Below are 13827 nucleotides of genomic sequence, written 5' to 3' on the forward strand. Positions count from 1 at the left end.
TGGGTAGAACACTGGATTGTTTTCCAAAGAAAAAAAATGTGAGGATGTTCCCGAAAGCGAGCTTTCTCTGGGACTCCTCCCCCACCCCACGCCCGCTTCTTCCTTAAACAGACCCTTCACGTCTTTTTTTCCTATAACAAAGAAAATTAAGTCAGTTTTTCCACTTTTAAATACAAATGGGGACACAGTATGTTTGCTGATCTGATGAGAATAAATGTCCTGGTCCAGGAGAAGGGAGCGTACAGTGCGGGTGGTACCCGAGAGGCCTCCAGAGCAAGGAAACGAGGCTGCCACCTGAGCCTTAAACCATACGCAGCACAGAGGGCGTCACCTTGAGGACCCCCGGCTGAGCGTGGATTTGGTGGGAAACCGAAGGAAAAGCTGTGCTGTGACATGCGCACCCTGACACGGCCCCGAGGAGGGCGCCTGGCCTGGGGACATGGAGTTCTGGTGCCTCAGCCGTCTTGTCTGTGAGGTGCAGGTGGGGTGATGGTTAGAAGCACAGGGTCTGTTACTACGTGACACTGCAGGGCTCCCATTTCTCTGCGCCCCGGTTTCCTCTTCTGGAAAATGAGGCTAATGATCTAGTTGTGAGAAGCAGATAAATTCATCTGTATGGATTTCTCAGCACCGCACCCAACTCAGAGGAGGCGTAAATACTCGAGGCGGGCCCATCAGGTCATCACAGCGCGACGCCCTTAAACACCTGGGTCAGCCCTCGCCTGCCCTCGCCCAGGTTCCACCTTCACCCGGGGCATCTTGCTTAGTGGCTTCTGGTGTGCCCGTCACCAGGGGGACAATCCGCTGGCCCTGCTGCAGAACACTTCTTCCGCACGGCCGTGGTGACCCCGACTGACGCTGGCATTTGGGGATTCGGGAGGCGTGTTCATGAGACCCCGTGGCTCTGCGTCCGAGCAGCCCGGGTCTTGGCCTGCCCTTGATCCGAAGCCCACGGAGCACCACACGCCTCACACCCATCCGAGGTTGCCTTACCTGTGACGTGGAGCTTTTCCTCGGTGACCTCGGCCTTCAGGTAGATCCGGCCCCTCTTCTCCGTGTGGTCCATCCCGCAGAGGCTGGGGACGTTTATCACGCACTGCTTGTGCACGTTCATATCACAGGCTGCGAGTCAAGAAAGCAAAGGGTGAGGCTGGGCGCGTGGCCTGGAAACACCCCTCCCTCGGTGTTTTGGCTGCATGAACAGAAGTGAAAATGAGCCACCCTCTGACTCGATACTCTGCTGTAATGCTTTTGTGACATAAAGAACTGTTAGCAGATGTCCCTTACAGCACAGGCTGCATGACAGCGACAGTGTCCTTAGAATACTCGATCCATACTTGTTCAGTCTTAACTGAAGCAAGACACCCCCCTGTCTTCTGTGAACGCTTCCAATACATAACAGCACACAAAATCCACACAGGTAAATGCATGTAGAGCGCAGACTAATTACTATTTATGTACACAGAGGCAAAGAGCACGCACATTTTAAACAGACGACTCTTTCTGCCAAGAATTTCTTATGCCTTTCTGAGAATTTGCAGGGTTGAGTAAAGGAAATTCAGAAAATGTTCCTTTCCTCAGTAAACCGTATTTCCAAGGAGGCTTAAGTGCATTGCTTTTGTTTGTTGTTGTTTTTAAAAGAACCTGTGCTTGATATGTTAAACCTGTCTTCAGATATTTAAATATTATTCTGAGTAAAACAAATACACGCCTGGCATAAGCCATTTCTCACCAGCTGACATTACGTGGGCCAGACGGGGGTGGGGGTTGGGGGGGAGGATTAAAAAAAGATCAGTCTTACTGTAATGGACTAAAGGAACCCTGAAGAGAGTCCGGTGCACTGAGCACAAACAGAAGACTGTGTAGGTGTTTCAGCTCTACTGGCCCTGTACCTTCAGGCTTCCAGAAGGAGGGGCGGCCCTGGGACGCTTGTGAATCCTGCAGGGGGTGCTACAAGGCTCTTCTGAGCCTCCACGCCCCTTTCCTCTTCAGTGGCTAACTCTAACGTGGTGAACTACACAGCAAGCAGCATCATGGACAACGGATCTCAGCTACGGTTATTTCACACCGAGAGCAGGAAAAGGGACACAACGAGGGAAGCACGATTAACGTGGATTCATTCCCAAGGGGAACCGTTCAAAACCACGTACCCTGCTTCGGCCAATACAAAGCCTCTTGAAAAGTTGTGCTATGACCCGCATTGACCAAATCACGTGTTCAAACTTGGGCAGAACGTGCAACTTAAGGGAATAAATGCCAGGCCTCTGGAAAGGACGTGGACCTCAGGGAGGGCGTGGGAGGTGAAAGGGCCCTGGGCTGTATCTTTGTCTCGGCGCTACCGTCCGCGGCTTGTATCGTACATCCTGGGAAGCTCATTGGCTTTCCCACTCCCTTTCCTACTCCGCAGACTAAGAGGCCTGCACAAGTGGTTGCTGACTTTCTTTCCACCGAGCAGAAGTGTCTACAGCATCATAACCTACTGTGTGTAAGGGCAGAGGAAGAGGGTTCTTCTCTGCGGAAGTGGCTCTGGCTGGGGGGTGGTCTGGGTCCCGGCACCCATCTGCTTATTTTCCTGCAGCCCCCAGGAAGGAGCGCAGGCAGCCGCCCCAGAAACCCTAGGACTCCAAGGCAAAGAGCTCAAAACAAAACACACTGGTTTAGGTCAGTGGTTTTCAAAACTTTTACTAACAGAACCCATTTTACAACTAAAATGTTATTAAGCAGGATCCTAATCTGCAAACCAGATGAGTGTCAGTTCATCAGCATACGCTTAGTTAATAAATTCAAATCTATACAACTTATTTACCATAAAGACATTCCTGGATAACCGAGAAAGGCCTCTGATGCGAACAGAACTTTTCACCGCCTAGCGGTGCCAGGCGAATCAGTTCAGCCTCAGCGATGCATTTATTTCTGTCTCGTGTTAAAGTTGGACAGCATCCCCAAATCCTGGTTCACCCAGAAGAGGACGGGCAGCTGGTGCCCTTCTTTAAGGGCACGCTTCACGATCCCGGCTGACTCTGCAGCGGATGTAGCAGGAGAAACGGGAGGGCCCCGTCTGCAAGGTCACCTTCAACTCGCCGAGGTTGAGTGCCTAACACAGCTGAGGATTCACTTTTGTTCCAAGTTTTAAAATAATTAAAAGTGTATTTACAAGTGCACTTAGAATCCACCCTTGCAGAGCCTCTGAAAACAGTGTCTTTGGAATCCTAGCGTTTCCCGAAATGCAGGAAGCCACCGGCCTTGCTGATCGCGAAGCTTCCGTGAAGCAGCCCTGCATTCTGAGAAGCTATCCGTCTACTCCATAAAGTTCACAGAGCTTGATGTTTATGTGCAGTTGGCCCTTGAGTGACACGGGTCTGAACTGCACAGGTCCACTCAGACACGATTTCTTTCCAACAATTCCACAGCTGCCCCCCCCCCATCCATACCCCCATATCCACTGACTGTGGGCGCTGAGTGTCCGTGGAGGGTCCTGGAACCGAGCCCCCTCGGATACCGAGGGAAGACGACATACATATGTCTTTGCTCCGTGTCGGGACACACAGATGAGGCTCTGGGCCCTAAAAGCCATCATTAACGAATGACACATCTTACATTCCCATAACCCTTCCCCTTCTACTAGAAAAAAACAGGCTCAGTAAGTACCTTTTCATGTCCTAAGAATAAAATTTTATTGAAACAAATAAATAGCCTGGGGAATCTCACTACATGACAATGATCAGAGCAAAGAGTTTCCACAGAAAGAAAAAGATGTTTTTCTTTCCTCCTGGTGTTTGGTGGTGATACACACAGAGCAGAAAGGGGAAGGGGAGAGGACAGAGGTCTTCGGGGGTTTCATCTCTAACTGGCCTGGTAGGAATCTGATCTGTCCAGAAACACACAGGCCAAGTGAGCTTCTAAAGTAAGATGCCCTCCCCGTTTTTATTCTTGCTGTGGTTTCAGCGCTAACGAGAGCCTACTGGATTTTTCCACAGTCCACCCACTAATCAGAGACCCAGGAAGATAATGAGTACGAACGCTCAGCTCATCTTGAAGCCAACCCAAATGTGGAATCTGGAGGTGGGGACACACGGCACTCGCTGTGGGGTCTGACAGGCCTGCGTGCGACAGTGGCTGCAGATCTCCGCCACGGAGGACTGGGGCAGCAGCAACCTCATTAGACCGGGTGCTTCTGGGGTTAGGGCTCATAACCAGGCAGTTAAGCAGTTTAATAAACCACAACTTCGACAGCGGAGAGATCCTCTACTTTCTCGGTAGAGTCCGTATCTGAACGAATTCTACGGACGAGCTGAAGAGTCACTAACTCTTGAAGGGCCCTGTCAACCCCAGCCACACGCCGCAGAGCCTCAGCACCTACCAAGAAAAGAAAACTTACTTACTGTCACACTTCATCCCCTGGTGGATGAGTCCGTACAGCAGCGACCCACAGTGGTCGCAGAAGGTGGGGCTTCCATAGGTGTGGATCTTGAATTTGTGCTTGCTCCTGGGGTCCTGAGGGGAGAAGCAGCACACTGCATCAGTCACGGGGAGACCGCACCTGGGGACCAGGCCCGCCCTTCCCGTCTCCGCAGCAAGGCTCCAGGCGCCACTGTGTGTGCACCGTGGTCTGAGGTCACACGATGGGCTTTTAAGAGGCTGCCTGTTCCGGGCTGGGCACCGGATGCCCACGTTCCCTCTCTTTCCGGGGTGTAATCCGCACACAGCGGGGTTTCTCCCACAGCTACCACTTCTGGACCCAGAGCCATCAAGGTGCCCGAGGGTGAGCAGAGCGCTTCAGACACCGCGGTCCTGCCGCATCCCCAGGGCCCAGCATGGGCTGTAGCAGGCACAAAATCAGGGTGTATCCGTGAAGCTGAGCTGAGTGACCCTGGAGCCATTCAGCAGACTGGGCCATTTCCTTTAGGGCGAGGCTTCCAGGAATATACTCTAAGACCAGATATGCACCCAAACCCACGGGGACGTCTTCCTGCTTCTGCACCATTTCCAAAGCGTCATATGCACTTGCAGAGGGAAACTTCAGTGTAATCAGATGAACACTGGAAAGGCCCGGAAGCCCCCTCCCCTAGCCCCCGTGGCAATTCGTCTCCTCTAGCACCACGCAGATGACTGAAGGGACAACTAGGCAGCCTTTTTCCAAGTAGCGTTTTGCTCCTCAACCTACAGATAGATTATAGACAAGGAAGCAAAAATCCCATCTAGCACACAGCAGTAATGACAGAGCACGGACTCTGCGGTCACACTGCCTGTGCTCAAATCCCACTTCCCTTCCTTCCCAGAGGCATGACCGTGGGCAAATTACTCATCCTTTCTGCCCCATCTACACACCGGGAAATTAACAGGACTTGTCTTATGTGGTTGATATAAAGACAAAACAAGTCAATCTTAGTGAGGTGCTGAGAAGGGAAAACCCACGTCAAGCAGTAGCCCCTCTGCTTCCCGCGCCTCTGTTTATTAATACGTAAAGCAGAGCACTGAGCTGAAGGATCAACACATCCTATTTGAGCTGTAAACCAATTTCATCCTCAACATGTCACATCAGAACCCTTCCTCATTCGATTCCTCCTCCCAAACCATTCTCTGTGGCCCGAGCAGGTACCACTGTCTGAATGAAGGAAGATGCCAGGGGAGCAGGGTTATGGGGAGGAGAAACCACGAGCTCCACTACAGACAAGGGAAGCCTGGGGTGTCCTTGATGTGTCCTTTACTCTGGGGCTTCTCCAATGCAAAGATACTCAAAGAAAGATATGCTTGGCTTCTGACTTTCTAAGAGCCTGGGTGCTGGTGATGTGAGGGAATTCCAAAGGTGATCGTGACTTCATAAGATAACTGACCTTTTGGGTGACACTGGAACCTAAAATCTAAGACACATACCGACCAATGAATTCTTTTGACGACTTTCTAAAGATAAAAATTTTTAAATTCTGGAATATTTTAATCATGCAGATTAAAATAGTATGAAGAATAGTAAGTCAAACGCTCACGTAAACTGGATAAATGTTAGCATTCCTCCAATCTGTCACTGTATTATTATTATTATTATCATCCTCCTCCTCCTCATTCTGCAGAGATGGTAGTGTTCTTCAAAGTCTTGCGGCCAGTGAACATCAGAGATGGGATCTGACCCGTAGCTGAGGCTTTAACACTGGTTCCCATCCGAGAGCTTTCAGAAATCCACCCAGAATGAGGCTCTCCTAACACCTTTAAAACATTTTTCATATTTGCAACACAATTTGTTTTTGAAATGAGAACACCGCCTGTTTCTTGTAAATAAAGTTTTACGGGACACAGCCGTGCTCGTCCATTTACGTATTTCCGGTGGCTACAATGGCAGAACTGAGTGACAGAACCTGCAGGCCCACGAAGGCTAAAAGGCTACCTGGCCCTTACAGAAAGTCTGCCGATCTCTGCTCTAGGACCGTGGCTTCCACAGTATCGTCCCTACACGGCACTAGCACCACCTGAAACTTGTTAGAAATGAAATCGTTTAGCCCCTCCCCAGACCAACTGAATCAGACTCGGTGGAGGAGGCCTCAACACGCCCTGCAGGTGAGCCTAACGCTGGCAGGTGCACAAGACAGAGAACCACTGCTTCAGAAGGTTCCTCCACAAATACTTCGTAAGTGCTTAATGGGTGCCAGGTGCCCGTGTGTAAATGACTGACACGGGTCACTGGTTTACTTCGGAAATGCCTCTCGGGGTGAGAAAAATCCACACCTTCCTTGGGAGGTAACTTTTCCAGCCAGTAGCAGCTGTGAACGTGGTCTGAAGTGTGGGCTTAGCCTTCCACCAATTTCCCCAATATCCCAGGATGCTGGGCAAAATGTCAAGGGCACACGCTGGTGTCAGTACCAATTAAAAGTTCCCAATGCAGATAGTAAAGGTTGTGTCCTACCATGTGGAGGGCAAAAAGGAGGCCGGGGGAAGGACAGCCTGTTTTCCCTGCAGGAGGACAGCATCAACCATCGGCGTGAAATAAATCCAGCGTGGCAGCTCCCACACAGCCCCCGGAGCCTGGGCGCACGAGGCGGTCCCAGGGCAGCTGTCCTGCCAGTGGGCTGTCACATCGATCTCTGTTGACGTGGCACACGGGGAACCTGCTTCACTTTTCAGGAGGACCTAAGGCTTGCTCATCCAAGCCCATGTGGCATCTTCAGGCTCTCACCTTTGGAGGTACAGGAGAGAGCTGCCCCTCCTGGATGTGGCTGGAGAAGGACCAGGTTCTGGGAGTCTTTACACCCTAGAACTGTGCCAAGGACGGTGCCTACGATAACAACGGCAATAACAACACAAACACCCACCTGCCTGCGGACCATCCCTGTGTGCGGAAGCGTTATGAAAACCATCATCTCTCCTATAATAAAGCCTTTACCACGGTTCTGGAGACCTGTGTTCTGACTCCACCTTGATACAAGCTCAGCATCCATTTATTTACAAAGCAGAAATAAACCTAGTCTGCCAGTGTCCTAGCCGGGGGGTGAGGGTGAGGGGACATGTGAGAAGGGGCTTTGCAACCTGAAAGGCCCCTGGCTGAAGGCAAGAGAAGATTACTTCCAACAATAACGTCATCGTCATAAACTCCGAGGTGTCAAAGGTTTCTCAGCAATACTTCAGGGACCTGGGCTCACAAGGGGAGGGAGAAGAAAGCTAACGGGCTCCAGTGCCCACAGGCGGCTGGAGGGGAGGCCACGTTGGCAAGAAGGCACAGAACTCTGTGGCCCTGAGTCCTTCCGCTCCGCCCTGGACTCGCCCTCCAGGGCAGCGCCTGTGAGACAACCTGCCCATCCAACCTGCCCGGGCATCACGGCGAGTGGCCGCGACCACCTCCTGCGGCGCAGAAATGAACTCAGGAGCACGGATGCTCTTCCTGGTCTGATCTCACCTCGTCTGACAAGAGAAGCCAGTGTCAGCTGAAGGGCTGTGACTTAGTGGAGATTTGCAGAGAGCGACTGCTCTAAAAATCAAACTTCCCGGATCTCTGATTTTCCATCAATAGCCAGTAACTTCTTTGGGCCCCAACTTCCTCATCTGGACCCCGAGGGTGCTGGTTGGATCGGGACCTTCCCCGTGGGATTTTGGGGAGCCCGACAGAGGAGTCGGGATGTCCTGTGGGATGAGGGTGGGAGAGGGAGACTGCTGCTAAAAGAAAAAATTTGAAAACAACTGGAATAGATGATCTCTTTGATCCTGTCTTGCTTTTAAAAAGAAAACAACCAACTTTTCATGTTTTATTTTGCAATAATCGAAGACTCACAAGAATCTGCAAGAAGAGTACAGACCGTCCATGCACTCCTCACCCTGCTTCCCCCACTGATAACATCTTACATGAGCGACCACGGTATGTCAGCAAAACCGGGACACGGACACTGCTGCAGAGACGTGAACTAAACGGCAGGCTTGGGAGTGTCACCAGGTCTCACGTGCAGAATTCCCAGGCATGGACTTTTATTGTACAACTTACGAATTAAACGCTCTGTTTACTGAATACGGAATACAGTAATATTTGCTGGGTAAATACCATTAAGTCAAACAGGACACATTAAGTCAAAAGTGCATCTGTCGTTGGTTCATCAAATATGTAACTCACTGGATCTCATGGGAAGGGGTCCTGGGAGAACGAGTCTCAAGACTGATCTGAAAAGTGGAATCAGATTGCTCTTCTCTAGGCGTAGGAAGCATGTGCTGTTTCTAAAACGTTCTGATCAGTTTTTCAAAACAAAAGCATTTCGAGGCACAGGCCAACTGAGGGATCCCCCGAAGTGTAGGACCAGCCACGGGGCCTGGGACAGTGAAAGGTGTGTCAGCCATGGCTTCCAGGTGATGCTGGTAACCCGGATGGAAAGACAGGACCCCAAGGCAGGAGCTGTGCCCTGCGGGCTCCAAGATGGGCTTCCCCACAGCTGCTGAGTGAATCACACAAACAGTGCCTGCCGTGGCGTCCCCAAGAGGCTCCGTGTGGCCAGGGAGGTGCGCGCAGAGGAGCTGAGCCTGAGGTGCCCGAGTGTCACTCGCCCTCGGGGAGTGAGAAGCAGCGTTTGATGGACGGGACCCGAGGGGTCTTTCTGACATCTATAAACCTCGATGTCCAACCCTTCCGCTGGGGAAGCCCCAGGTAGCACCCTGGCCCCTCTCACCTTGTTTTGGGTGTTCCCTACTCCTGGTCTAACCATCTTCTGCCAACACCCCATCTGCCGAAAACACCTTAAAAAGCAACAGCGAAGGCTGCTTCGTCCTGCCAGGAAGCCGCCCCAGATGCCGGGACCAGGCGCGCTTTCATTCTTTCCTCTGGCCTTCCAGAGTGTTTTATTTCTCTTACCTGCCACTCATGCAGACAGTTATTCCTCTACCTTCCTCCCCCTCCATCTTCTCATCATTTACCACCAACCCCCCAGCCCCCGCCAGAGGACAGGCGCCGAGGGCTTTAAAGAGATTTCCTAAAGCACACTGCGGAATTTGCAGCTGGACCAGAACCAAGGCTGGCAAGTAAGTTTTCACGTTATCTCTGGGCTTCCTGGAAACCGAAGCAAGGAGGGAAAAGAAACAAACATATTAGGTTCCTCTGGGACCACAAAGCCACCTGGATGCAGAAACCTGCCTTAGCATCGCCTAAAGGCATTTTGTCTCATACATGGTGAACCTCCCTACACATGTGTGAAGGGGACCTCCGAATCTTTAACAAAGCACACTTCCATCCCTGTTCACCTGGGGATTCACGATAGGTATCCCGCATATAAGTTAGGGTAAGTCCGGCTGCACCTGGTACCACAGTGACATGGCTGGTCTTCGTACCAAATCTGCACTACTACCAAGTGGGCAACATTTTCTCATTTCGTGCAGTAGGTGCAAATCTTACTCTTTACTTCTCTAGGCATTGGCAACCTCTCATTAAGAGGAGTATGAAACCTGCTGTCATATGTCACAAGCCTGACATTATGCTATAACGAAAGCGGGAAACACTCAGCTCACACGTCTCTGTCGTCTACATGTTTGGGGGAGAAAAACAAGTTTTTGACTAAACCAATTTTCATAGGCACAAATGAACTCTAACCCACAAATCTAAATCTAGACCGCTTAGGAAAAAAATAACACGTGAACATTTCAAGTCCTACTGGAAGCATCTGCTAGCCTGCTTTTCCTACCTTAATTTTATAACACAGCAACTTAATTGGAAACATATCTCAGCATTTCTACCAGGACTTTTCAAAGTCCTTCAGCACCATCACCATCATTTTGTAACACGTTCAGAGTAATAAACCCATGGGTCTGCAGTGCACCTCATGGGCCTTCCATTTCCTAGACATCTTCTTGTATCGTCTGTAAGCATCTAGAAGGCGTCTTCTAGATGCGGTTTAAATTGCAGGCTTCCATGATGGAGACGCATCCAGCAACATGCAATGTGAAACCTCTAGAGGAGTTCAAACCCTCATACCCCAGGAGGCGGGCGCTCGATGATGCTCTTTGACGAGGATGTTTATATTTGAATAGACATCCCTTCAAATGCCCTTGTAATTGGATGAGTGAAAAGAACGGCAGGCTTCTGGCCAGAGGCCATCCGGGCTTGAATTTTCCACCTGAACCTGAGTGTCTCTGAAACGCCCTGCACCTTTCCCATAGAGGGAGGACGGAAACCGCTGTCCCTGAGGGCTGGGGTTCAGGCTTTAGGAGTTTCTGGAAAAGACTGCCTTTCACTGAAGCCCGGGGTGCGATTTCCTCAGCCGCCCTGAGCAGTGTGGCTCCTTCACGCTGCTCCCTCCACGTACCAGGAAAGGTCCCTGTTTCACCATCTGATGTGTTCCCATGAAGCACACTTGTAAGCCAAGCTTGGGTCTAAACGTCACCCCCGTGCTGACTACACAAGCAACACCAAAAACACTGCTCCGAGGGTGAATCTGGCATTATTTCTGTGACCTTAAATTTCTTGGGAACAAGTTTTTTTTTTTTTTTAAAGTCTATGATTTTAAAAATTCCTATTTAAAACTTTTTGTTAACATCAGAGTATGACCAAAACCAGATCATCTGACGAGGGTGACTTCATGTAACTTGGATACGATTCTAATCATGACATTGGACATCGCGTGTTGAGCGAACAAGGCTCTGACAGCCCTTGTCAGGCTCAGGAATCAGCCTGCTCAAGTGTGCTCTGCCTTTGCTAATACCGGTCCTGTTGAATGTGGTCTGCTCTAAAACAGAACTAAGGGTCTTCCATTTCTGGTGACAGTTAATTTTTGATCGTAATGTAACCCCATTTTATTCTGATGAGTAACATTTACCTTTACAGTTGGACTACCTTGTCAAACCCAGCTTTGCTAGCAGAAAGATCCTTACGGGTTCTTTGCCCCGCTATGTAAGATGCTGTAATCATTAAATGAGAAGTGACGGAGTCTTTTAAAAAAATTCTATATAAATAGCTACCAGCAAGGCCAAATAAACCATAATTTACTTAAATTTTGGAATACTCTGTAGCAGTTAAATCAAATGAGCTAGATCTTTCTGTAACTACAGGGACAGAACCCCAAGATATATTGTCTAATGAAAACAGCAAGCCACAGAGGGAAACATAAAACATAGTGACATTTACATAGAAAGCAGACTAAAAAATAACCCTCGGATAGAGAACAATAAAACAGCTTTTCTCTAGATAGATATGTAAGTAAAATAGACCTCTGACTAGTTTCAGAGGTAACAGTGAGAGGAGGCTCTAAACACTATCGAAACGATTTAAGTTAAAAAAAAATGAATTCATACATTATCTACGTAATCCAAATTACCAGGAATCCCAGCTGAATTTATTTGGTTCTATTTCACCCCGTTCATGAGACCATTTAGAGGGAGAGCCTACACATGGTGAAGGAATTCGGGGCACAGCTGTTATATCTGGTGGTAAACAGCTTTGTCTGTAGCTTCCCCAGCAATCTGCTGAGAAGGTGTCTACATGAGACCACGGTGCAGATATCTGGTCCCACCAGCCATCAATAAAACTGAAATCTTAATTAAAAGCTATAATATAACCAGTATTTCCTTACTTTGTAATAAATTTTATATGTTAACATCTCCGGAAAACTTGACATATATAAACATCTTATCAATGACAGCTTTCACGTTCCAAAAGAATCTTTGATGATTTAGTATGAAATTCTGATATTAAAATAAGATGCCTGAAAGATGCAAGTATTGAAACCACAAAGCCTAACTATTAATTCAGCAAAAAAAAAAAAAAAAAAAAAAAGGTATTTCCGGGACTTCCCTGGTGGTCCAGTGGATAAGACTCCACACTCCCAATGCAGGGGCCCGGGTTCGATCCTTGGTCAGGGAACTAGATCCCGCAGGCTGCAAACTAAGACCCGGCGCAGCCAAACAAATAAATATATTTTTTAAAATGTGTAGAAGAGCTGAATAGACTTTTTTTTTTTTTTAAAAAAAGCTATTTCCTAGTTAGCTATCAATTTCTTCATTATACGTCAAAAATTATCTATCGTACACCTACTGTGTGCCAGGTGGTGTGTCCGTAACAGTGAAGGCTCCAGGTCTGGCTCAGGTCCTGTTTCACGTGGGAGAGGCTGTGTTATACTGTGTTAACAAGTCCCTAACTTTCGGTGGCTCACCACAATAAACATTTGTTTCTCACTCTTCACCCTGGGACCCAAGAGAGCAGCCCCTCCCTGGGATATTGCCAGTCTCATGGCAAAGGAAAAAGAGAAATGGCAGAACCACTCAATGGCTCTTAAATCTCCCACTTGAAAATGGTCCCATCATTTCTGCTCACACTTCACTGGCCAAAGCAAGACACACGGCCAAGCCAAAGTCAACGGGGCAAGGGTGTAAAATCCTCCCCAGGAAGGGGCAGTGAACCGAATAATAAAAGAATCTACAAAGACCCACGGAGAGCTCAGTCCTTTGCCATTTTATATTACTGGACGAAGGACAACAGAGAACTTCCAGCTGAAATCTTGTAGGTTTAAGGTCAACTGAAGATCGTTTCAAGTTGGTGACGTCAAATCAACCATCTACCTTTTAGGTATCACATTAGCTTAGCAGCAAAGCTGTGATGGAAAAACCCCCAAATCTCATTGGCTTTCCACAACAAACCTTTATTTCTCACTCATGTTCTATGTCAGGTGCTGCAGGGTAGCAGTGCTCATTCTGGGACTAAGGGATTAAGAGGCCACCACTCCTGGGGACACCCCAGCATCAGGGGAAGAAAATCAAGAGGTAGGAACTGAACAACGAAATCTGTTCCTGCAGGAGGCACACTTCTCAGCCCCTGGCTGCCACCGGTCCGGGCACAGGGCAAGCCTGGCCCTGGGGGAGATCCTGTCCTCTGTGGGGAGCTGCTGGCCATGTGGCGATGGGTGACGCCGTCATCCTCGCACAGGTGGCAGAGCAAACGGCAGGGGAAATAACCCAACCTTCCACATCTGTTCCTTACCTCTCTATCTATACTTTATACCCAGGAGTTCATGAACGTTTCTGTGTCAAGGATATATCATCATTTTTCCTTTTCCTGACTCCTCTGAGGGAGAAAAAAAATCATTCAAATATTACGTTTCTTTGTCCGTTCAATCAGGTGAGTTAATTAACTAGATTTATGATAAATCTTGCAAATGACAATCTTCTCAGGAAGATCTCACATTTAAAAGAACGTTACTTTTTTCCGTTTTAAGCTTTTGTTTTGAATTATTTTTAGACTCACAAGCTATAAAACTGCAGAGAGTTCCCATGGAACCCTTCACTCAGCTTCCCTCCAAGGATGGTTTCTTACAAAACCGTAGTAACACAGTCAAAATCCAGGAATGGCCGTAGGTACAATGCTATTATACGGATTTCACT

The 13827-nt window shown here is 48.8% G+C and overlaps 1 protein-coding gene across 1 annotated transcript in view; it reads right to left on the reverse strand.

Annotated features, from left to right (window-relative positions):
- PRKCA (protein kinase C alpha) overlaps window positions 1–13827 on the reverse strand; it is a 366741-nt gene that overhangs the window by 98462 nt on the left and 254452 nt on the right. Inside the window, exons 4-5 of the mRNA XM_030837966.2 lie at window positions 4383–4494; window positions 994–1122 (exon numbers count right to left, since the gene is read on the reverse strand). Of these exons, the coding sequence (XP_030693826.1) occupies window positions 994–1122; window positions 4383–4494 (241 nt within the window). The remainder of the gene's footprint in view (window positions 1–993; window positions 1123–4382; window positions 4495–13827) is intronic.

Source organism: Globicephala melas, chromosome 20 (assembly GCF_963455315.2).
Source record: "Globicephala melas chromosome 20, mGloMel1.2, whole genome shotgun sequence".
NCBI lineage: Eukaryota > Metazoa > Chordata > Mammalia > Artiodactyla > Delphinidae > Globicephala > Globicephala melas.